Below are 25,166 nucleotides of genomic sequence, written 5' to 3'. Positions count from 1 at the left end.
GTTGTGTAGTTTCTAGCAAGAATATTTACAATATTAGCAATTTGCTTTTGTCACTATTTCAATAAATTATTTTGTTGTGTGTAATCCATATTTTAATTTCGAAATTTTCCTCTCTGCGTGTAAACTGACTACCCGTAAAAAAAATGAACCATAGTTCTATCCTTTTTTGTACAAATAAATTTTGAAAAAGCGCTCCACGGCAAAGTAAGTCATATTAACGACAAAATTTATTGGTTTTGACAAATAAGATTGACTGTCCGGCTTTGCTCCGCGAAATTAATATCAACGTCCGATCTCGTGCTCTTCGCAACAGTGCATTTCTTCGACTTCCTTTACGACGAACTAACTACGGTGCTAATAATGCTATTATTGGCTTGCAGAGATCATTTAATCACGTTTCATTAGGATTTGACTTCAATCTATCACGCAGTAGGATACTTGACATTTTTTGTACATTACTAGAAATTATCATTAGGACCATATCGACGACACGACCAGACACTCCGAAGAAAAATTGAAATGAAAAGTGTCTGTGAGCGATTTACCGCCAGTTACCAAAAATAGAGCGACCCCTTGATAATGATAAAAATAATCCTCCCGAGCAACACTGTTTAAGTTACCATGAACTAGTTACCAAGGAGCCCCAAAATAAATAAATAAACGAACCAATTCAAAATATTTCTGAAACTGTCGACTTATAAAAGACTGTGATTGTTCAAATTGCAGATAAAAAAAACAATACATATCCTCTAATTATAGTTTGATTTAATATTTGAGTCCACACATTAAAAGAATCACTTCAGGATATCTCCTTGCTTCGGCATTGTGCTCAAAAGAAAATTCGTTATCCTACTTATGTGAGAATGATAAGGTTTCTTTTCAGATTAGTCACTGTTCTAGATAAATTCAAGAAATTTTGCGATGTATGAGGTTATATCAACTGCCCGTAATAAATTATGATCTGCTTTAATCGAATCATTGGAGTCATATGGAACTAGAATTGATGCATTTGAGTCAGGTATTTAAACAAAAGAAAACTATTGATAAACACAGCAGAACGCAACATTGAAAAGTCTTCAAAGAGTGGTGTGATATTTGAGACTCATGTAACATAACGTAATGTCGCATTGCGTGATGGTTAACACTGTGATGAAAAATAATGGTGCGACAATCAATATGACGATGTCGCAGTTGCAAACTACGGAATTAAAAACGGAGTAGAATTACATTTAAATGAACTCGATTTTCGAAATTTTATTGAATCAACAATCAACAAAAGTATAAACCAACCGAAACATTTATCATTACAGTAGTATCACAGTTTCAATGTGTCAACCAACATTTCCGCCAAATGTACTTTGCATTGGGTGAAAGCTTTGCAGACGAAATCTGCAGATTGTCATCGTCTATGAGCGTCTTAAAACACTACTTGCTTCGGTATTCCGAATGGAATTCTATCCATCGTAGTTGGAAGACTCAACCAATGATCCGTCCCGATGACATCCAGGACAGACACTTTGTGTTCGAAGATCCAAATTTGTAGTTTTATCGTTTCCCAACGAACATGGACAATTAACTTGTTCATGCTATTCTTCGAAACACATTAACCACTAGCTGCAGTTGACCGGTACAGAAAAGGCTTATGATCAAACCGACTATCTTTCGAGCAGAACGATTTAGCGTAATACGAGTAGTCTTGTCTCGGTTGATTGCGTAGCAGGTAGTTTACCCTTATTCAAAGATTGTTGATAGAATCCTCCCCAAAGAAATATTTCGCCGAACATTATATAGGGACAGCAGTGCGCATAGCTCCTTGCATCATTCCCATGTTCTCCTCGTTGGTTTGAGCCGAACTATTAATCTACAACGGGTCTAATTCAGCATTAGGTGGTGTCGTCACTATAAAGTATAAAGTATAAAGTGCGTAACCAAGGTAACTGTTATTCCAAGTCAATAATTTAACAACTTGTGATGCCAGTTTCAAATATTTTCATGCGATTTCATTTTGACATTACCAGTTACTGAGGGGTAGTCAAATTTACGATACAGTTTTGGAAGGCGAGTGGCAGGTCGTGTCGTCGACCATATTGTGTCTGTTGATTATACCTAAATAAATAAAAAATAATAATAAGAACTGCTAAACCTTCACATCCATATGTTTACGTTTCGCCATTGACTCATCAGTGCATAGCAGTTCAAATTGAACTGCTTTATGCAAAACTCGGCAGTTTAATTTGAACTGCTAAGCAGACGTAGTTTCTGCTATTCACAGAACACTTTTGATTTGCAACGAAGTTCAATACCTTTACTGACGTGCCGAACGAAAACGCGTTTTCGACTTTTTCTGGCCGATGCCGGTTTGGTCATCCAGAGGTTAACCTAATGTGCTTTTATTTCTTTATTTTAACTAAAAAGTTGATAAAAATAGGTATAAAATTTTTCCTTCAAATTTGTTTTAGTTAAAAATTTATAAATTAAAAGCGTCAAAATAATTAATATTTTCGAAGGTTCATTTTAATTTTTTTCTACGGTTCATTAATACTGATTTTCCAATCAAATTTACTGTGAAATTGTTTGACAAGAAATTGACAGGAACCAGACCCTGTCAGCTTGGAGCGATCTCAATCTTCAGTTCAGCAACGCCATCGCACGGCGTCTCATTCAACATGTCATGTCAATTGTATGGGTGCGCAGCCCTGCTATTTTGGCGCGTACAAATTTGACATTTCTCTCCCCTACTTCTATGTATGAGATTCGATGCGGACTCACCTGAGGGCGACATGCTCGCAAAAAAGGATGTTGCCAATTATTTGTTCGAAAAATGTGAGAGCTGGATATCTTGTTAATATGATGTCTTTGCAGGAACGCACAAGTAAATTATTTATTATTTTTCTCAAAATATTGATTGAAAGGAACTAATCTTTTGGGAAAATTTGATTATCCTGTTGTGTAGTTTCTAGCAAGAATATTTACAATATTAGCAATTTTCTTTTGCCACTATTTCAATAAATTATTTTGTTGTGTGTAATCCAAATTTTAATTTCGAAATTTTCCTCTCTGCGTGTAAACTGACTACCCGTAAAAAAATGAACCATAGTTCTATCCTTTTTTGTACAAATAAATTTTGAAAAAGCGCTCCACGGCAAAGTAAGTCATATTAACGACAAAATTTATTGGTTTTGACAAATAAGATTGACTGTCCGGCTTTGCTCCGCGAAATTAATATCAACGTCCGATCTCGTGCTCTTCGCAACAATGCATTTCTTCGACTTCCTTTACGACGAACTAACTACGGTGCTAATAATGCTATTATTGGCTTGCAGAGATCATTTAATCACGATTCATTAGGATTCGACTTCAATCTATCACGCAGTAGGATACTTGACATTTTTTGTACATTACTAGAAATTATCATTAGGACCATATTGTGTCTGTTGATTATACCTAAATAAATAAAAAATAATAATAAGAACTGCTAAACCTTCACATCAATATGTTTACGCTTCGCCATTGACTCATCAGTTTAATTTGAACTGCTAAGCAGACGTAGTTTCTGCTATTCACAGAACACTTTTGATTTGCAACGAAGTTCAATACCTTTACTGACGTGCCGAACGAAAACGCGTTTTCGACTTTTTCTGGCCGATGCGGGTTTGGTCATTCAGAGGTTAACCTAATGTGCTTTTATTTCCTTATTTTAACTAAAAAGTTGATAAAAATAGGTATAAAATTTTTCCTTCAAATTTATTTTAATTAAAAATTTATAAATTAAAAGTGTCAAAATAATTAATATTTTCGAAGGTTCATTTTAATTTTTTCTACGGTTCATTAATACTGATTTTCCAATCAAATTTACTGTGAAATTGTTTGACAAGAAATTGACAGGAACGCACAAGTAAATTATTTATTATTTTTCTCAAAATATCGATTGAAAGGAACTAATCTTTTGGGAAAATTTGATTATCCTGTTGTGTATAGTTTCTAGCAAGAATATTTACAATATTAGCAATTTTCTTTTGCCACTATTTCAATAAATTATTTTGTTGTGTGTAATCCAAATTTTAATTTCGAAATTTTCCTCTCTGCGTTTAAACTGACTACCCGTAAAAAAATGAACCATAGATTATACGGCAGATATAATTGATTCACAATAAGTTCTATGGCTTGCAATACAATTTATTGTAATCTGTTATTTAATATTATTTATCCAAAAATACACTGTATTGATTTTATAATTTATAACCAAAATCAAGGCATTTTCTGTGTTCACAACTATATGCGAACAGTACACTATAGTGTATAATGTGCTATAAAATTTGAGTTCTTTTTTGTTACTATACTAACCGTGTCGATTTCTTCGCATTTCACCTTCGTCTCGTCAGTGCTTAAAGCAGTTCAAATTGAAGTGCCATCTCCAGTCATTTGTGCGCGACAAAAGTCTTAATTTTTCACTACTTTATTCCAGCACATAAAATACCATGTTCATGGTAATTATAAAATTTATGTCATGTTTATCTTTTTTTTTTTGATAAATCCATTCAAATTCAAATGAATATGGTAATTCATAGTAATTCAGAAGTAAGTCATGGTAAAAACAAGATCACAATTTCAACCAGAAAAACTTAAAATAAGTAGAAATTAACAGTAGAAATTTTTCTGATATCGAAACAGTTGAATTTAAGAGTATAAACTTTTGAAATAACAAAATAATACTTTTGAACAGCCTAGCAAAACTGAATCGGTACAGTGTACTAAATTCATTTCAGCGTTTATTTCGATTGACTTATAGTTTTGAGGTGAACATTTTGCACCACGGTGACATCGCTTCTCGGAAAATAACTGATGGGATTGGTTGATTTATCTCTGGTGAGTGCTCTCTGATATCTATTTAATAATGATTGATACGTTATTATTTTGAAAAGAATAGCATTCTATCAAAGATAAACTCAAGATGGAGTGGTCATCGTTTTTATATGTACCAGTGAAACAAGACCCCTCGATGACATCGGTTCACTGTCAAAAGTTTTCATTGAACTGTAACTTTTCGTTCAATTTGAATGTTGCTATGCACTACTTCAATTTGTTTATTTTGCCAATATTTACTAGAATATAGTCAGAGTATTGACATTTCACATTACGTTATACATCAAATCATGCTCACAAAATATTCACACATAAAATTGGATATGACTTGAATATTCTACATCAATCAGTAGGTATTTGAAGTCTGAGGAAAGCCATGGCTGTAGTATGTTCACTGGAAGATAAATTGAGAAACTGAGTGGAACATCTTTCTAGACATACAATTTCATGTTGGAAATTATTGTTTGAATTATATTTCATTCTTTTATTTTCAAATTTTAAAATCATCAAAACACAAACTTAACTTTAATGACATCTCTTTTACTTCATCAGATTACTGCTTTTTCATTAAACCGTTCTTGCTCAATAGGCACGTTATCCCGTTCTATATAATTTTAATTCTAGCACCGGTGAATTGTTTCCCGTCCGCACTTCGCGTTCTTCATCTTTTGAAAAAATAGAGGATAATGGCATAAGTGGGTTAGAATCTGCACATGCGAGATTACTTACACATCAGTTTTTGTAGGAGTCGCAATCGAGAAAATGTAACCTGGGGATTTTATTACAGGCGTCTAAGAGCCTGAACAGTTGGTGTAGTCTTAGATGAATCTGTTGCAATCTATCGCCTAGTTCAAGAGGACATTACAATTAGGAGAGCAATATGATGATAGTTTATGCACATAAACCATCGTTTCACTCAACGCTGTTGTAGATTTACGAATATCTGACAAGTTTATGATTTCAGTGCAGGAGTAACAAAGTGAAAAGTTGTCGTTCAAAAACAAACGATGTCTCAACTCATATTCTATTAACTACAAACCTAATTCACCAAGCCGTTCGATTTCAGACAAACCCTGAGATTATAGAAAGTCAAACCGACGAGCAAAGAGAGATAACAAAACACTGAAACTGTTTTTCACCTCCAAAGTTATTATTATTTATAAATACCAAATAAGTTCTCCATAGATACCATCGTTACCATTGAACTTCATGGGTTGGGGGGTCAAGCGATGGATATTTTCGAACGGTTCACCGGTTCACGATCTGTGACCAAAATTTTTTCAATGGCTTGTATGGTACTTAGTAATCTTGAGTTTATCTTTGATTCTATACTCAATGCTGAACCACTTTTGAAATAAAAGTTTTCCAGCTCTTAAATTGATAGTTTTTACTCTCTGTAAAAAAGAACGAATGTAAGCTCTCGAATTTACCAAAGATCTTCTTAAATTAACCAACGTTAGTTTTTTGTGTATAGTTATATCGAATACGAAAACAAATTAAAATTAAACATACACAATAGTAGTGACAATCATAAGTACTTCAGCACAGCGCATGGTCGTTTCAATGATATCATGGTATATTGTTCATTATTCATGGCAAAGTCGATAGTTTATTGACTATTATTTTTGCCTTTCTAATATAGAAAGGTTATGCAATCACTGTGAAATCATATACCATTCGACTCAGTTCGACGAAATCGGAGAATGTCTGTGTGTGTATGTGCGTATGTAACGTTTTTTTGCACTAACTTTTCTCGGAGATGGCTGAACCGATTTTCATAAACTTAGATTCAAATTAAAGGTCTTATGGTCCCATACAAAATTCCTGAATATTATCTGGATCCGACTTCCGGTTCCGGAATTATGGGGTAAAATGTGCAACAAATTGTGAAAATAAGTGCACTAACTTTTCTCAGAGATGGCTGAGCCGATTTTCACAAACTAAGATTCAAATGAAAGGTCTTGAGGTCCCATAAAAAATCCTGAATATTATTTGGATCCGACTTCCGGCTCCGGAGTTATGGGGTAAAATGTGCAAAGAAAAAGAAAATATGTGTTCTAACTTTTCTCATAGACGGCGCGACCGATTTTCACAAACTTAGGTTCAAATGAAAGGTCCGGTGGTCCCATGCGTAATTCCTGAATTTCATGCGGATCCGAATTCCGGATCCGGAAATATAGGGTAAAGTGGGTTAAAAATTGTATACCATCACTGGAAATGAGGAAAGAACGTAAAAAGTTTTCTAAATCGACCTCAAATCTTTTCCAATTGATAGTTTTTATCAGTAGACGGTTAAATAAATCGATTTCGGTTATTCTTTTAAGAATCTTTTAAGAATCGAATCGAAAATTATTTTGAAGAATACCACAGTATTATATATTATATATACCATCCTAACGCAGCTAGAACTATCACACACTGATAAAAATTTGCACGATTGATTCCAACCCATACACAACCTGACAGAAATGAGCCTGTTTCATATGTGTTCCACTGAATTCAGGACGGCACTAGTGTACCTAAACAATACGCGTGCAATGAATTACGAAACAAAAATATTACAAGAGAAAAAAGTACTTCATTGCGTTATATACGGTCACTGTGTATGCGTCCAGCAATATATTTAAAAGGAGCGTAATTTTCATATTGTGACTCACGCAAGAACTCCTGAATGAAATCAAAATATTGCGAATTTTTCTAACAGCGCTGCATAGCAACAAACTCATCAATAACACATGCCATAAATCTCCAAACATACGTATTTTGTAATCTTTCTATCTTTTAATTCACTCTGCCCAACGTCTTCTCTTTCCCACATTATTGAATTGACGGAATGAGCAATGAATTCTTACTCGACTGCATGATTTTTTAGTGCTCGATCGGTTCAGTGCTAGAATTTTCGCCTGAGTTAGCTGCTCGATCAACCTGATTGACAGTGACATAATAAATGTCATTGAATATTCGCTCATTTTATGAATGAATTAGTGTGAAATTTAGGCGACTTAAGCCATTTCACTACACTCCAGCTAGAGGAATGGATGATGCTGACTAAGGTAGGCCGTTTTGTTAATTTCCAGCGAATTTCAATAGTTTATGTTGGGATTCTAAGAAGAACTGGTTATTTACTAGTTCTGTATATCCGAAAAACATGAAGATTTAAATTTGTATATTCAGTTATATAATGTTTTCGTTTAAAAATAAACTGAAAATCAGCACGAAAACGTGCAAAATCAGGAAAGAAGAAGAAGAAGACGAATTGACAATTCAGTCCGCATCTTCTCACTCAATTCCGAATGATTTCCGAATCAACCGGTTGTAGGAGCAAATACAAATAATAATACCCCTAAGTCCCATACATTCGGAGCGCTAATGTTTGGTTCACAGAATGATCAATTTAGCCTAGCATGTTTTACTTTTTCGTCATGACAGCTTAGAAAAGTTGAAAAAGAAAATCTCTGGCAACACTACGACATCGAAGCATGCTAGTAATTATCATGAAAACAATGCGTCGCTATCGAATAGCGGATGAAAACATTTATGAATGAAATGACTTATATTTCAAAACGAAAACTTCCGTGATTTGAGGTATTTTATTTATTCCATTACCAAGTTTGATATTGTTTTTTTTTATGGAAGAATAATATTCATAACTGACGCCAGTGTGATATTCTTCTGGACCACAAGTGATCGACAAATATCCAATAAGTTGTTGTAGCATATCTGCAAATGTGTATTTATTGACGTTTCAATATGTTAAATAATAAACGATTGAATCAGAGATCAGAGTGCGCTCGCATTCCTCGGTAATATCAATGTTGAAACACTTGCTCTGTTGAACTGCCGTTGTTCCTGGTTTGTAGTCATATGCGAGGGAACGGGTACCTTTTTTAGTAGCTTCTTCGAACGTCCTCAAATATTGTGCATCATTCTTTCGAATCACACATATATCAATGTTAGAACCGGATCCTAAATCGTTGAAAACTCCGGCAGTAATTGCCTCACGAACCAACTTTTTGCTCTCCTCTTCATCCATATCTGGTTTCCAGCGAGACTCGAACACGGACATAGCTGCAAGTCTGCCCGATCCCATTGTAGCATAAGGCAGCGTATTTGTCGATCCGTGAGGATAAATACAATAAATATACGATCCCGTATGATCTACACCCCCTAAAATCAAAGCAGCGCTAATATGACCTTGATAGCGAAACAAAAACTGTTTCAACATCGTATTAGCAATAACTACCGGGACTGTTCATCCAGTATTTAACCGGTGTAATTCTAAATTTGACGATATCATATGAGTGGTTATTTCCGTGTCAGCAGCTGTTCCGGCACCACAGTAGTTCATGTTTTTAGTCAAGTAGTGAATATTTTCGCAGTTTTTATCCTCCACGATTGGTCTCTCAGTAGCACGAGTTTTAATAGCTTTCGGCGGAACAAATCGTTGGTGCATTGTTGAGCGTTTCTATAAAACATCAAGGTTAGAAATTCAAGTCTTGCGTTTCCTCTGACGACACTAACCTGCGACAGTTTTCAAAACTGAATCCGGGTGCTTCCAGATGTCGATAGTCATATCAGTTCTGAGTCAAACAATGGTAATCACAAAAAGCAGCTTCAATTACATTCAAATTCTTTCTTGTTTATGAGCATGATAAACAGTCACTATGGTGAATCATTTTCCAGTCATCAGAGTTGCCAGTTTTATATAAAATTCAATAAGGTACACCGTCACTCTGACAGTGTATCATGACAGTGTACCGCACGATGCAAAATGTGTCCTTGAAAATTTGTCGAAGTATTCCGTATTATAATTTGTATTTGGTAGGAGTACCGGTTCATTCGGAATCGGTTGTTGCACTGGAGTTGGAATTGATTCGGAATTCATTATGATTTCCACATGAAATTCCGAATGAAAATTTCTCGCCGATTCGGAGTTGATTCGGAATCCATTCGGATCTGATAATGTGGGTTAGTTTAAAGAGATAACTATTAATAGTAATTGATAGAGTTAGAAATGAAGTATTTTTTTGAAATGTGGTGTGTAACTGAAGAGTACCTAACGTATTTAATCGTATCAGTGAAAACGCAAGGAATTAGTAGCCTTTTGTAGGAGTATTTGTTATCATTGGATGATCTTCTAACGACTCGGATAAAGATAAGGGAACCATAGATTTAATCTTGATTTGCAAATTAGTAGTATTGTTCTTCAAGATTCAGTAGAATACCTTACTTCACGTTCATTGTGCATTGAAATGTGATGAACTACTTTTAAACCATAGTAACTTATCATCATAATTATTTTATTAGTGTCAAGAAATGCCAGCGAAATTTATTATACTTATTTAAACCTAAAAATTTCAACCGCAGATTGTCGAAAAACAGATACGTTATTTCCAAATGTTATTCTATTTACGACGCCATTGTGGAACCAGAGAACCAAAACTTTTACTTATATTCTCGATGTATGAGAGCTGTCAAGTTGTCTTACCGCTGGTTGATTCATATCAAAGACATCATATTAACAAGATATCCAGCTCTCACATTTCCCGAACAAATCATTGGCAACATCCTTTTTTGCGAGCATGTCGCCCTCAGGTGAGTCCGCATCGAATCTCATACATAGAAGTAGAGGGAGAGAAATGTCAAATTCGTGCGCGCCAAAATAGCAGGGCTGCGCACCCATAAAATTGACATGATATGTTGAATGTGATGCCGCGCGATGGCGTAGTTGCACTGAAGATTGATTTCGCTCCAAGCTGACAGGGTCTGTTCATATGCAAACACCACTTCAATATATGCTTTTCCATTTCAATACATAACCAAAAGCGATTTGTTTCAAGATTTCATGTGCAAATTCACTAAGATGCGAGATTGGATTATTTTTCACTTAGCTTTGATGTTTTTCTTTGAATGTGATGTGTTTTGCTATTGAATCGAACTACATGTGTTAAACATTTCATTTTCTAGTGGGAATGAGTACAACACAAATGTATGTGCAAAACATTTGAATCGGCCAACTCTGTGTCAATTGAATTCTATGTGGAAAAAATGTAACATTCACATGGAATGCATATTATTATTATTATATCGTTTATTTATACCCGGTTTTAACCTAGTTACGGTCGTTCACCGGGTGGAATGCATATAGAATCTAGAGGTAACGATATATAACGATCGTTTTTATGTGCATTTCATATGAACGTAGCATGATTTCCACTAAATATCAACAATTTTTACACTCATTTAATGAGTGTATTTTCATGAATTTCATGTGTTCTACAAACAGTGATAGATCAAATACTTTGCACATGATACTAGTGTGCCCATTATTTTCAGTTTGTGGTGTGTACTAGACTCCTATCCCCCAGCATCGAGTTGAACTGATTCAGTTGACAGTTCAAAAGAAAACCGATGAAGCGCGACGAAGCCGCGCGGACGGTCGAAGAAGAAGAAGGGTGAACTGCCAGAAAGAATAAGAAGTTCTTTCAAAGTGAGTTAAATTGGCAACACACGCATTGCCCAGTAGAACTGCTGTGTTTTTTGCTTTAAAATTGGTGATTTTAGCTACCGATTCCAGCTCCAGGGAAACCTTTCAAGATGTCTTCCGGTGATCAACAAACGCAGGCCACTACTGGTCAGCCACATCTGCAGAAACAGGATCTTTCTAAGTTGGTAAGTGCCAGGCCAACGTTTGTGTTGGAACGGTAGTACGAGTGAAAGCCGTGCAGTTTTTTTTTCTACCTACCTCGAAGGCTGCCAACATGTCATAAAAATTCCGGTATTTAAAACCGAATTTCGCTTGAACTATGGCGTTGTTTGTTTTGTTTCAAATTGGTCTGACGGTTTTCATAGACGAACTTTGTAAATTCAATGATTGGGAATGGAATTTTAACAGTTTCATCGCTCGGAAAGCTGATGCAACGATGGTAGTTCTGCTTCTTATTTGCAGGTTAGGATTTCTTCTTCATTCCTCGTTTCACACACTTTGCCCCGTGATGGCTATGTATTCCAAAATAAGGAAGTCTCGTATGCACCAATTTATTTTTTTATTGTTGCTCATAAATTAGGGCTAGAAAATTTGAGTCAAGATAAACATTTTGTTCAGGTAGTCGTTTCGCATAATGATCAAATGTACATTATTTTCGTATTCTGCTTTATACCAAGCTTAAAGTTGAAGACAAATGCAACAGTTATGATGGTTCTATGTTCGAACAAAAATGACATAATTTTTCCTCGTCTCGTCTTGCAGGATATTGCCAAGTTAACTCCACTCTCGCCGGAGGTTATTTCGAGACAAGCCACCATCAATATTGGAACCATTGGTCATGTAGCGCATGGAAAGTCCACGGTTGTAAAGGCTATCTCCGGAGTTCAGACGGTCCGTTTCAAGAATGAACTGGAGCGAAATATTACCATCAAGCTGGGTAAGTTTCTAGATTTTGCTTTTTCCTAATATGAATTGATGGATTCGAAATTTTAGTTTTGAATATATTGGGTTACTATCCACTTTTATTTCTCTCAATCGAAAATGTTTGTTTTTCTGTTCAGTCCCCATATTTTATGTATAAATGAATATTTTTTTTTTGTTGCGTTGCTCATTACGCTTAAACTTCGTGTCAATTCTAAGAAATCAACTGAGTCGCGGTAGCGCGTAGAAGATTGGTGCTCACGAGAAGTTTGTATCTGGAATCAGAATTTAAAGGGGCTACCTATCGGTTACTGCCTGCCACAATGGCAGACGGCAACCGATCTAGCAGAAAATCAAATATTTGAAATAATCGAAAACGTTGTATTGAACCTACTGAGGACAGGTCTCTTAACTATTTGAAAGAGAAACAATTGTGTTAGTGCCCTACGAAATTCGCCGCGAAACGAAACTGATCCAGACGCAAATTTCTCTTCTGCTTTCTAATCTTCCAGAACCGTTATCCGACGAGCTGATTAACCGGTTAACGACCAGTCCGGCTGAGTTGGCACAGTTCATGAAATTGACCCACGAAAGGTACAAAATAGTAACACCCCCGGCAGCGAACGGCAAACGTCGACGGTGGTCCGACTCTAGTCCACCGTCTGTCGATGAGAACCGGCTGAAGCAGGCCAAAATATCCAGCTATTTCAGTGGTGGTCCGGCAGTGGCGGAAAATGGAAAGTTCAAGCAGCGAAATATCGAGTATTATTTCGGTCGAACTATGAATACCAGCAATGGAGATGTCAAGGACGATAGTCAGAACGGTTTTCACGAGGACACCACGGAAAAACCACCAGACGATGACGATTCGACAATCAGCACAGAATCGCGACGTAGATCGCACAGGAGCTTGACTCCGAGAATCTGCATACGACGATTGTCTACTAGCAGTGTGATATCAGTCTTGAGTGGAGGTAGCAGCACGGGATCACCGGGCACCAGAGCCAGTGGCAATCGGGACGGAACGCCAGTGTCAACTGGAAGCAAGAAGCGAAAATCATTTTCAAAACCGAAGGCCAACAAAGCCGGTGAATACAGCGTCGAACAGATTCTTGACATTCAGGAAATTTCCAATGCGCCCTACTTTGAAATCAAATGGCGTGGTTACAGCACCAACAGTAACACCTGGGAACCGTTGAATAACATCGCAACATGCGATTTCATCAATGAGTTTTTGCAGTACCAGATAGAATCCTATCAGGACACCATTGACGAGATTCGCGAGGAATTTCGTCAATCCGAAGGGTATCAGGAGAAGCTTGCCTTACAGGAGGCCAAACCGTTTCAAGAAATTCTGAAAGACTATGAAAATTTTGATCATAAATCCTTCGACAGTGATTTAATCCTGTTCGCAAAGATTCGCTCCAACGGTTCCAAAAACAAACGCATCTACGATCGGTTGCTGTCGAAGATATGGCAGGAAATGTCCTACCGGAAACGTCATGAGCAGCTCGTGAAGATAAAACAGTTTGAAAATATGATAAACGAATTCGAGCCTAGCAGTAAGATTGTAGTGGAAAACTTAGAAGATTTGGATGTTCCCCAGGAAAACTTTAAGTACATCAAAGAAAATCTCGCCGGAGAAGGTGTCGAGATTCCGGATGATCCACCATACGGTTGTGAGTGTGAACAGTGTGGTTATCGAAGCGAATGCTGCGGTAAGATGGCCGGATCTCGCTTTGCCTACAATTCAAAGAAGCGTTTGAATGTTTCGCCGGGGACTCCGATCTACGAATGCAACAAGCGATGTCGCTGCACTGCCGAGTGTACGAATCGTGTCATGCAGAATGGACGCAAATTCAACGTGTCACTTTTCAAAACATCGAATGGCCGCGGTTGGGGTGTCAAAACCAATCAGACTATCTACGAGGGTTGGTACATAACGGAGTACATCGGTGAGGTGATCACCTACGAGGAGGCGGAGAAGCGTGGCCGAGAGTACGATGCCGTAGGTCGTACCTATCTGTTCGATTTGGATTTCAACGGAAGTGACAACCCGTACACAATCGATGCCGCCAACTATGGCAATATTGCACGCTTCATCAATCACTCATGCGATCCGAACTGTGGAATTTGGTCGGTTTGGGTCAACTGTCTGGATCCGAATCTGCCCCGATTGGCATTCTTCGCCAAGCGGAAAATCGAAGCTGGCGAAGAACTGACGATCAACTATCAGACTCAGATTAACGAGAGCCGGGCGATGGATGTCAGCCAGGAGGACGAGGAGAGAGGTGACGGCGGACCGGGCAGAGGTAAACCGATTCCGGAAAATTTGACCGAGTGCCAGTGCGGATCGGATAACTGTCGAAAGTATGTGTTTTAGCTTTGTCCAACGGTGCTCGTGAATGTTTGCACATGTTTTACCTTGCAACCCGGTTAGGTGAATTGTATCGTAGCGAGTAAGATATCAAAGTAATTGTATTTTTACAATTTCTCAATTGTTTCATTAAGTTTAACAATACAACAAAGAAATCCTGCTAAATAAAACTTTTTCATCAAAGGAAAGATAAACGTTTGGCTCAATCATTGAATTCGATTTTCTTCGAACAGTTATTTACCGGACTCTATAGTATTGTGTTTAAAACAGGATCTTGGCTAGGTTAAGTAAATTTAAGTTTGGACTATGGAATAGCATGGATTAGAAGAATAGGTAAAAATAGGGTTTTACCGGTACCGTTCGATACATCCGAATATTGTGTTTTTTCTTTGATACTTATATTCTATTGTGATCTATTAATCAAAATAACTGGTCGGGTTCAGTAGTAGACCCGAAGTGTACCGGCTTTATTTCTGCTCTCACAAACTAACCCCGCCTAACATAACTTATCGTTTATTATTGATGACGTATCTGGACTTGGTAAATAGCAAGGACCAATCCAATGCTTGAAATGCGAGAATTATTAAATACAACGGGAGATAATGAACATGTATTTGGAGAAGGTGTAAACGCTGCTCAAACAGCTGTGGCTCAGCTGAGAATTCCATACGAAATCGAAGGTCGATTTTTTCTAGTATTTTTTTATTTGGCTCAAATTTTGCATGTGCATTCTTTCTGATCAAAAGCGACAATTTGCATTAGAAGTTAATAATATCTATAATTTTTATACTAGCATTACAGTTTGAAAATCGTCTAATTTCTAATCTACAGAAAAACTGCAATTATTGAATGGTATTTTTGTGTTCTTTGAATAGTAATTGCTTTTGGATATTGTTCATTAAGATGTTGCTTGGTATTTTGATACTCTAATGTCTCTCCTCCTTTCGCTTTTGAGCCCAGTTAAATAGTTCATTTGCATTTTTAATGAGGTGTTCACGTTCCTTAGCAAGACTTGCCCTTGTAGCCATGCGTTTTACTGTTCCTCCTACGGAATCACATGGTCCCTTATCATGCGATGTTGCGAAAAAATGCCTTTCAACATCTATATCCAAACTAACTTCTTTGTTTAGAGTAAATATATGTCTTTTAATTCTGTTTATTATCTCGTGATATTTCTCCATAATATATTTAACAGAACTAGTTATTGTTTTGTCAATTGGGGCCACGGCAATACTCGAGATCGATTCATTGAAAATATCAATATTAACATTTTGGATGTATGCTGAAACGTTTGAGTCCGTTGTCTCTATTGATGTTGCTGACGTCGTTTCTAATGTTTCCTCACTGAAAACAATTATGTTGGAATTTGTCTACTCTATTGGTGTTTCTGTTGTTGCTTGCAGTGTTGGTGATTGCCGAAAATTTGACAGAAGCTGCTAGGTTTTAGGTCACTGCTAAACTCAATCGGATGAACACATTTTGACAGTTCAGCAGTACTGTTTGTAAACAGAAATTTCTTTTGTTTGTTTATTGACAAATTGGATCAGACTATTTACGGTCCGTATCGCCTAAATAAAGTTTTAAAACATTTGTTCACGATTGAATACGGTTCGTTTTTAATATTTATTAAATAAAAGTGACTAGTTGCAAAGTGTAAAGATGATTGTTTTAGATGTGCTCTTCGATTTTTGTTAAGCTTGTTTGTAAACAGTACCGCTGAACTGTCAAGGATGAATACTTGTTCATTTGTGTCGTCACAATAAGAATTTTGCTACATTTCTTCGCTCCACTTCATACTCTGAGCCCTTAAAAAAAACTTACAGTCTGATAATGATCGTTGCTGTGTGGAATTTCCCAAGAAAGAATCGCAAGTTGACAATTGTCGCAGAAAATCGAATCGATGATTCAACTTGATGATTCTCATACAAGGTTGCAATATTTTAAACCCCTTGTGTGGAGCATTCACAGACATTTTCATAGACCCAACTTATACAAAGGTTATATGCACATAGTTAGAATAAGCGGCAATAGTAAAATGATTCTATTGCAATTATCAACTGTCTGTAACAGACCGGCTGAAAAGTTCGTATCGTTTCTATGAGAGGGCGCCACTAGAATTAAATCCATACCATTTTCAGTTAGTACCAACCTTCAAAAGATACGTGTATAAATTTGACAGCTGTCTGATTATTAGTTTGTGAGATATTGCATTTTGAGTGAAGCTACTTTTGTTATTGTGAAAAAAAATTGAAAAAAAAGGAATTTCGTGTGCTGATGAATCACTACTTTTTGATGGAAAAAAGTGCCGCCGACACCAAAAAATGGCTTGATGAGTGTTATCCAGACTCTGCACCGGGCGAAGCAACAATTCGTAAGTTGTTTGTAAAATTTCGTGCTGGTCATATGAGTACCGAAGACGATGAACGCAGTGGACGTCCAAAAGAGGCTGTTACCGATGAACACGTGAAAAAAATCCACAAAATGATTTTCAATGATCGTAAAGTGAAGTTGATCGAGATAGCTGACACCCTAAAGATATCAAAGGAACGTGTTGGACATATTATTCACGAATATTTGGATATGAGAAAGCTTTGTGCAAAATGGGTGCCGCGTAAGCTCACAATCGATCAAAAACAACAACGAATTGATGATTCTGAGCAGTGTTTGGAGCTGTTATATCGAAATAAAACCGGTTTTTTTTGTCGATATATAACAATGGACGAAACATGGCTCCATCACTTCACTCCGGAGTCCAATCGACAGTCAACTGAGTTGACTGCACGCGATGAACCGAGCCCAAAGCGTGGAAAGACTCAACAATCGGCCGGTAAGGTTATGGCGTCTGTATTGTGGGATTCGCATGGTATAATTTTCATCGACTACCTTGAAAAGGGAAAAACCATCAACAGTGACTATTATATAGCGTTATGAGAGCGTTTGAAGGACGAAATTTCAAAAAAACGGCCTCATTTGAAGAAGAAAAAAGTTTTGTTTCATCAAGACAATGCACCGTGTCACAAGTCGATGAAAACCATGCTGAAATTGAACGAATTGGGCTTCGAATTGCTCCCTCATCCACCGTATTCTCCAGATTTGGCCCCCAGTGACTTTTTTCTGTTCTCAGACCTCAAGAGAATGCTCGCTGGTAAAAAAAAATTAGAAGCAATGAAGAGGTAATCGCTGAAACTGAGGCCTATTTAGAGGCAAAGGACAAATCGTACTACAAAAATGGTATCAAAAAGTTGGAAGATCGCTATAATCGCTGTATCGCCTCTGATGGCAATTATGTTGAATAATAAAAACGAATTTTGGCAAAAAAATGTGTGTTTCTATTAAACCATACGAACTTTTCAGCCGAACTGTTATAGAATTGGATCGCGAAACGAGAATAAGCGACCGTTTGTTGCTTCAGGGAGGATCCCCACAGCAGCGTGCTAACCTTTGATTCTCAGAAATGTCATCGAGAGAAATTCGCTCTCGCACTGGTGTCTATACTATGTTAAATGAGCCATGCCGGGTGTTTGCTGTTGCGATGATATCCGTCTCTCTTTGATGGCACTGATTCAATCGTGTGAAGAGTTGCCAGTGAGCGTTCTTTGATACGATAAAAGCCATCCTTGGTTGCTTGTATTGCTTCCTGACTCTGAACATCCATACACGCATCTTCCTCTTCACTACTCGGTCATAGCTACTAGATAGAGCAGTTCGTTTGTTCAACTCCAAACGCAAATTTTAAATATTTTTAAGCAGATTTTTTTTTCAACATATCCTAGTTCAACTAATTTAGCAATATTACTTTCCTTAAGATTTCGACAATTTTCGGAACACTTTTTAGAAAACACGTTTACGCAATCCATGTATTAATTATTAATTTCGCACTTCAACAATTCTGAACTATTTCTTGATTTCATTTGATTATCACTCGCCTGTGATTCGTTCCTCACTAACTTGTTTATTCGCAGTACTAGATTATTTCATATACAATCATGGGTACCTGTAACAACTAACAGGTACATTTTTTTAAGATCAAGAATAACAACCCTAAGAAAATAAAAGGTATATTTAATTCAGAAAACTGAAGCAACTTTTATTGGCTATTGGTTGAACTCATAGAAGAGAAAACAGTCTAACATGAAATAAAATTTAAATTGGAACTCCAATGGACTTAATGAAATAATAAAGAAGTTTCATGTAAGGAACGTCACGACAAGCAAGAATGTCGCGAGCTGGGACATTGGATAGTCTACCTTGGGTACGCAAGTAATTTATTAGTTGAGATCTGACATCACGATACTCCATGCATGTACAAACAACATGGTCAATATCGCGGTAACCTTCGCAACAAGCACAATGATTAGTCTCGGAGAGCCCAATTCGAAGGAGATGTGCATCTAACGTGTAGTGATTGGACATGAGTCTGGACATCACACGAATGAAATCCCTACTCACATCCAGTCCCCTGAACCATGCCTTTGTCGATATTTTCGGAATAATTGAGTGCATCCACCGACCCAGATCATCTTTATCCCAAGAAGCTTGCCAGCTGGCAAGTGTTCTTTGGTGAGACGCGCTATAGAATTCGTTGAAAGCAATTGGTCTCTCATAAATTTCACCCTCAACAGCACCATGCTTGGCTAAAATATCGGCTCTTTCATTGCCTGGAATGGAGCAATGAGCCGGGACTCAAACTATTGTGATTTGATAATTATTATTCAATATGACGTTTAGGCACTGTTTTATTTTGCCCAAGAAAAAAGATTCAATTTTTGCCAGCAGCGTTTGAGCGAATGGCTTCAATTGCACTCAGACTATCTGTGAAAAGAAAATAATGGTTTGGAGATAATGTGACGATTACACTCGAACTATAATGAACTGCTGCTAACTCTGCTATATAAACAGATGCAGGTTTTTGAAGCCTAAAGGAGACCGAAACATTATTGTTGAATATACCAAACCCAGTAGCCTCTTCAATTCGTGATCCGTCCGTGTAAAATATTTTCTCAGAGTCAATATGTATGAACTTACTTGTAAATATTTTTGGGATTTCCAACGAGCGTAGGTGTTCCGGGATGTGTCTGCATGGATGTGTCGAAAAATAAAGTTGAGTCAGGGACATTTAGGAGGCTGACACGGATAGGAATATATCTTGAAGGGTTGATTTCCTATGACATATGGTTAAAATATACTGTCATGAATCTTGTTTGAGATTGAAGCTCAACTAGCATTTCGAAGTTATTAATAACCAGGGGATTCAGTACCTCACATCTTATTAGCATTCGCGTCGAAAGCTCCCAAAAACGATCATTCAATGGAAGAACTCCCGCCAGAACTTCAAGACTCATTGTATGTGTCGAATGCATGCAGCCTAAAGCAATTCGCAAACAACGATATTGAATTCGCTCTAATTTGATAATATGAGAGTTTGCAGCGGAACGAAAGCAAACGCATCCATATTCCATCACTGAAAGTATCGTTGTCTGATACAATTTTATTAGATCTTCCGGATGAGCACCCCACCAAGACCCTGTTATTGTTCGATGAAAATTTACTCTTTGTTGGCATTTTGTTATCAGAAACCTAATGTGTCCTCCCCACGTGCATTTGGAATCAAACGACACCCCGAGGTATTTGAAAGTCAAAACCTGTTGAATCATTCTTCCCATCATATGAAGCTGAAGCTGCGCGGGTTCATGCTTTCTTGAAAAGACGACCAGCTCTGTTTTCTCCGCAGAGAATGGTTGTCTTACACACTTAAATTTTTTAGCTGAGTCTCGGCAAAAAAATGCCGAGATTCGCACAGCCGAGTAATCAGCAATCATCTCGGCAAAAATAAAATAACTGAGCGTCTCGGCACCCTCAAATTTGACAAACGTCAAATATTGCCGAAATCGCCAGCATAAGATTTACTGTTTGCTCAGTGAAACGTTCGCTGAATATTCGGCAATCCAATAAAACGAAAAAATGAAAAAAAAAAACAAATTACCGAATCATCAGTAATTAAAAATCTAGTCAATTAATTTTGTTTGTAATTACTAAACATTATAAACACACCATTCAGGATAAAAATTTCATTTTATTAACACTTATTGCCAGTAGTGCTTAAAGCCTCTACCTTAAAACATGTAGCATAATAGAAAGTGGCGTTTCGGGATGCGGCCACCTTGAGTCGAGAAATATGAAAATAAAAATAAACATACAAAAATTTTCAATATTTAATGATGCATATACGGTATTGTTCAAAAAATAAACTTACTTTGATCTATTGAATTTGTCCATGCATTGGGTTATTTTTTCGCATATCCCCCAAAGTTTTGTCTCGAGAACTCTTTGAGCCCCGTGTTGGGTGTTTTTCCCTTATAATGTGATCTGATAAAGTCGCTTTTTATAAAGCGAAACATGTCACTATATTTATTCAATATTTTTACTTGCAAGTGGTTCCACGTTTCTTCGAAGATTATCCATTTTTTCACTCGAGAATTTCATCAGAAAATAATCGCACAATGCGAAGCGAAAATGTAACGCAGCAATAAATGACAGCTGTCGTGCTGAATCTCGGCAACAGCTAGCGCATATTCCGAAATCTCGGCAAACGTCTCTGCTGATGTCGACATATCTGTTGTTTACTGATAAATTCAGCAAGCAATTATGCCAAATTTCGGCAAAGTGAAGCATTTTACCGAAATATCAGTGAATGCATTTAACGAAGTTCAGAAACATGCGTATTGATTACTGAGCAATCAGCAAATTTAGGTGTTGCTGATCAGTTTCGGCATTTTATTATGCCGAGCTCAAGAAAAGGTTTTAAGTGTGTATATTCGACGAAATTACGCCAATAGCCTTAAAAGATGCAATTATACCTATTTGCATACTAGAGTAACGGAATTCGATATTTAAGCTTATATTCTCCTCGCCAAGCTTGTATTCGAGTTTTACATGCATGCAGTTATTTTGACAGCGTTAAGTTCTCTATCATTACTGTAAACGCAGTAGCTGACAAGTTACTACGATCCCAACTGTCGTCAACAGTAACAGCTATAACAACCGTAGCTGTTAGAGAAGAAAAACTTTTCATCAGTACAAACCTAACCACCGATCAGAACAGTTCAGAAATAAACTGCTTTTAATTGTTTCCCTCCGGTCTTGCTTACTGCACTCTGTAATATACAAGAATTACTACCATTCTTCGATTTCGATAATTTATCGAGTTCATCTTATTTAAATTAAAAAATAAATCTTAAGCACTTAAAATTTACCCTGGGATACTTGCAGATTTCTCAGATGAAAACGACATAACAAAACATTGCATCCAAACTCGCATGACACAAGATCGAAGTAAACCAATTAAAGCTTCAAATCGTTTTATAGCATTTTGTGTCTTGTTGTCTAGCAGCTACCTTCCTCTGACATGTTACACGTGATACTGTAACGTTGACTATGATTCCGCTTATATTTATAGATTCGCGTCCTTCCCTACAGCTTCGCTTTTGCACCAATTGACCAATCAGAGCGATGCTTCCCAGCTGATAGATTGCTTACTCCTTCAAAACCATTGTCCCCGTAAGGAATATCCAGTAAGCCAGCATAGCGTCTTAGATTTTTAGGTAATAAAATAGGACACTGCTCGCTATTATTCCAAATTTCGATCATATGTAATTGAAAATACTTGGCTTGATATATTCAAATTGAAACTTGAACTCCCGATTGGATTTACGCGCGCGGATTAAATGGACCAGTCCGGGTCAATTTTGATCAAAAGGTATATCGCAGTACGGAGAAAGTCTTTCCATCGGTAATTTGAATATTGAGCGTTTGCTACGTATGAGCTGAAGGAAGTCTATTATTATTAATATCATTTATTTTACCCCGGCTTTAAACCGTCTTATGTGATTTTTTGGTCAACAATCGTGGAATTTATCCTTCTGTTTCAACAGACTTCGCCAGAGTTCATATCGTACAGAATCATTGCATGACTGGTGCTACTGACACTAATGTCGTTTTCGCTTGGGAACTAACCCAGGGTAGTTCGTTAAAACTTTGAATGCAAAAACCGGATAAAAATATTTGTTTGGAAAGAACCGATTACATTTTCGTCCGTTTTTTGCTGTCAATGTTTTTATCCGGTTTTTGCATTCAAAATTACTTGACAAACCCGTCAGTTAGAGTTACTTTTTTTTAATCCGGTATGCAATCCATTTGGGTCTTTGGGAACCGTCATCTTGCGAATAAACCAGTACCTTAATTCAAATCGTGTTAGATTAATCTACCATTCTAAATTTAAAGCATTGATTCCAAATAATAATTTTCCCCATGGGTAATTTGATGTATTCCAGGTTACGCCAACGCCAAAATCTACAAATGCAACAACCCAAAGTGTTTGCGTCCCACGTGTTACACCTCGGGTGGCTCGAACAAGGACGATAGCTTCCCGTGCTATCGGCCGGCCTGTACCGGTCGTTTCCAGCTGGTGCGCCACGTGAGCTTCGTCGATTGTCCCGGTCACGACATTCTGATGGCAACGATGTTGAACGGTGCTGCCGTTATGGATGCCGCCCTGCTGCTGATCGCGGGGAACGAATCGTGCCCGCAGCCACAAACATCGGAACATCTGGCCGCCATTGAAATCATGAAGCTGAAGCATATTATCATTCTGCAGAATAAGATCGATCTGGTCAAGGACACGCAAGCCAAGGAACAGCAGGAGCAGATTGTCAAGTTTGTTCAGGGTACGGTGGCCGAAGGGGCTCCCATTATTCCGATATCGGCACAGCTGAAGTATAATATTGAAGTTTTGTGTGAGTACATTACCAAGAAGATTCCGATTCCACCGAGGAACTTTACCTCCGCCCCGAGATTGATTGTAATTCGATCGTTCGATGTGAATAAACCGGGTTGCGAAGTGAAGGATCTGAAAGGAGGCGTTGCTGGTGGTTCAATTTTACGTGGTGTCTTGACCGTGGGACAAGAGATCGAGGTTCGGCCGGGATTGGTGAGCAAAGATGCCGAAGGCAAACTAACCTGCCAGCCAATCTTCTCCAAGATTGTTTCGCTATATGCCGAACAGAACGATTTGCAGTTTGCCGTTCCTGGCGGACTTATCGGTGTTGGTACTAAAATTGAACCGACTCTGTGTCGTGCGGATCGTCTGGTTGGACAAGTGCTGGGTGCTGTCGGTGCCTTGCCCAAGATCTTTGTTGAACTGGAAGTGTCGTACTATTTGCTGAAACGGTTACTCGGTGTTCGTACAGAAGGCGACAAAAAGGGAGCCAAGGTGCTGAAGCTAACCAAAAACGAAATGCTGCTGGTCAACATCGGTTCGCTCAGTACCGGCGGCCGAGTCGTTGCATCCAAGGCTGATTTGGCCAAGATTGCTCTGACGAATCCGGTGTGTACGGAGAAAGATGAGAAGATTGCCCTCAGCAGGCGTGTCGAGAAACATTGGCGGTTAGTTGGTTTTTGGTGTAGGTTGTTGGACGTTTTGTTTTCAATTCTTCACTTTATCATTACAGTTTGATCGGATGGGGTCAGATTCGTGGAGGAACTACTATTGATCCGTTGAAAAAGTAAGAACTGAAAATTTCATCACAGAACAGAAAGCAAATCGATACTGAGTAAAGTAAAGTAAAGGGGGAAACCAACGCCGGGAAACAACTGCTAAGGAGAAATTATATAACCTACCGTTGCAAGATCGTTGACGCAACACTATTATAGAACTAGTAGAATCAAGATCGTTATCGAATGGGGAAAGATTTCTTGGGTTCATCCAATAAAATACGAGTTCTGTATAACCCATGGATTCATTTATACAAATATTGAGTATTTACGATAAATAGAACAAAAAGAACCCCTTGGTTTACTTCCACAGGTTGGTGTTATCTACCTTTTACAGAAATAGGTCTTTCAATCACTGTAAAAACTGGCTTCTGAACAAAAACTTGGGGGCCGAGTGTTATATTCCATTCGAATCAGTTCGCCGAGATAACAAATTGCGAGTGTGAATGTAACATTTACTCTTTTCGTGAATGGCTAATCGACTCTAATTGAAGGTGTTGTAGTCCCATACATAATTCCTGGATTTTGACCATCATTCAATATTAATATTGGTTTATTTATACCCGGCTTTAACCTAGTTACGGTCGTTCACCAGGACCATTATTTTCCTCCAACTTGATGCCTTGATTACACCCAAATTGGAGCGAATATAGTCACTGCTACACTACACCGGTGCAGCGCTAAATACAAAAACCTGTTTTAATCCACCTAGTGGTGTAATGATGCCTTTCTCATGTACATATAATATTGTGGTATTCTATTCAAAAATTTTTAAAGTGGTATCTCTTCGATTTTTTAAAGAAACTAAGAGATTGTTTGTGCATTAACTAGTATAACATACAGAATAAAACAGTGCTTTGATTGCGTAGGTCTTCAGAAAACGAAGTGTGTTCACTATTACTATTAGAAAACGAAGTGGGTTCACGAGAACCGGTATAATCAAAGTCGGTTCGTACGGCCACCAACTAA

The 25,166-nt window shown here is 37.6% G+C and overlaps 1 protein-coding gene and 1 pseudogene across 2 annotated transcripts; one reads left to right on the top strand and one right to left on the bottom strand.

The window, feature by feature from the left end:
• Positions 1 to 8,600: 8,600 nt before the first annotated feature.
• On the bottom strand, positions 8,601 to 9,318 carry LOC131430949 (proteasome subunit beta type-7-like; annotated as a pseudogene).
• Positions 9,319 to 11,320: 2,002 nt separating this feature from the next.
• Positions 11,321 to 24,455, top strand: LOC131429403 (eukaryotic translation initiation factor 2 subunit 3-like). Of its 2 annotated transcripts, XM_058593483.1 has the most exons (4): positions 11,335 to 11,535; positions 12,113 to 12,287; positions 22,979 to 24,089; positions 24,155 to 24,455. In XM_058593483.1, exons 1-4 carry the CDS (start codon positions 11,461 to 11,463, stop codon positions 24,210 to 24,212), a joined length of 1,419 nt encoding a protein of 472 aa, XP_058449466.1. In that variant the 5' UTR covers positions 11,335 to 11,460; the 3' UTR covers positions 24,213 to 24,455. The 2 variants fall into 2 exon arrangements, with proteins under 2 accessions (XP_058449464.1, XP_058449466.1); XM_058593481.1 differs by lacking the exons at positions 22,979 to 24,089; positions 24,155 to 24,455 and adding an exon at positions 12,784 to 14,819 and having other exon boundaries at positions 11,321 to 11,535.
• The last annotated feature ends 711 nt before the right edge of the window (positions 24,456 to 25,166 follow it).

The sequence above is a fragment of the Malaya genurostris genome, chromosome 2 (assembly GCF_030247185.1).
Source record: "Malaya genurostris strain Urasoe2022 chromosome 2, Malgen_1.1, whole genome shotgun sequence".
Classification (NCBI taxonomy): domain Eukaryota; kingdom Metazoa; phylum Arthropoda; class Insecta; order Diptera; family Culicidae; genus Malaya; species Malaya genurostris.
Note: the sequence above shows the minus strand (reverse complement) of the source record. Positions and strands in the feature narration are given on the sequence as shown.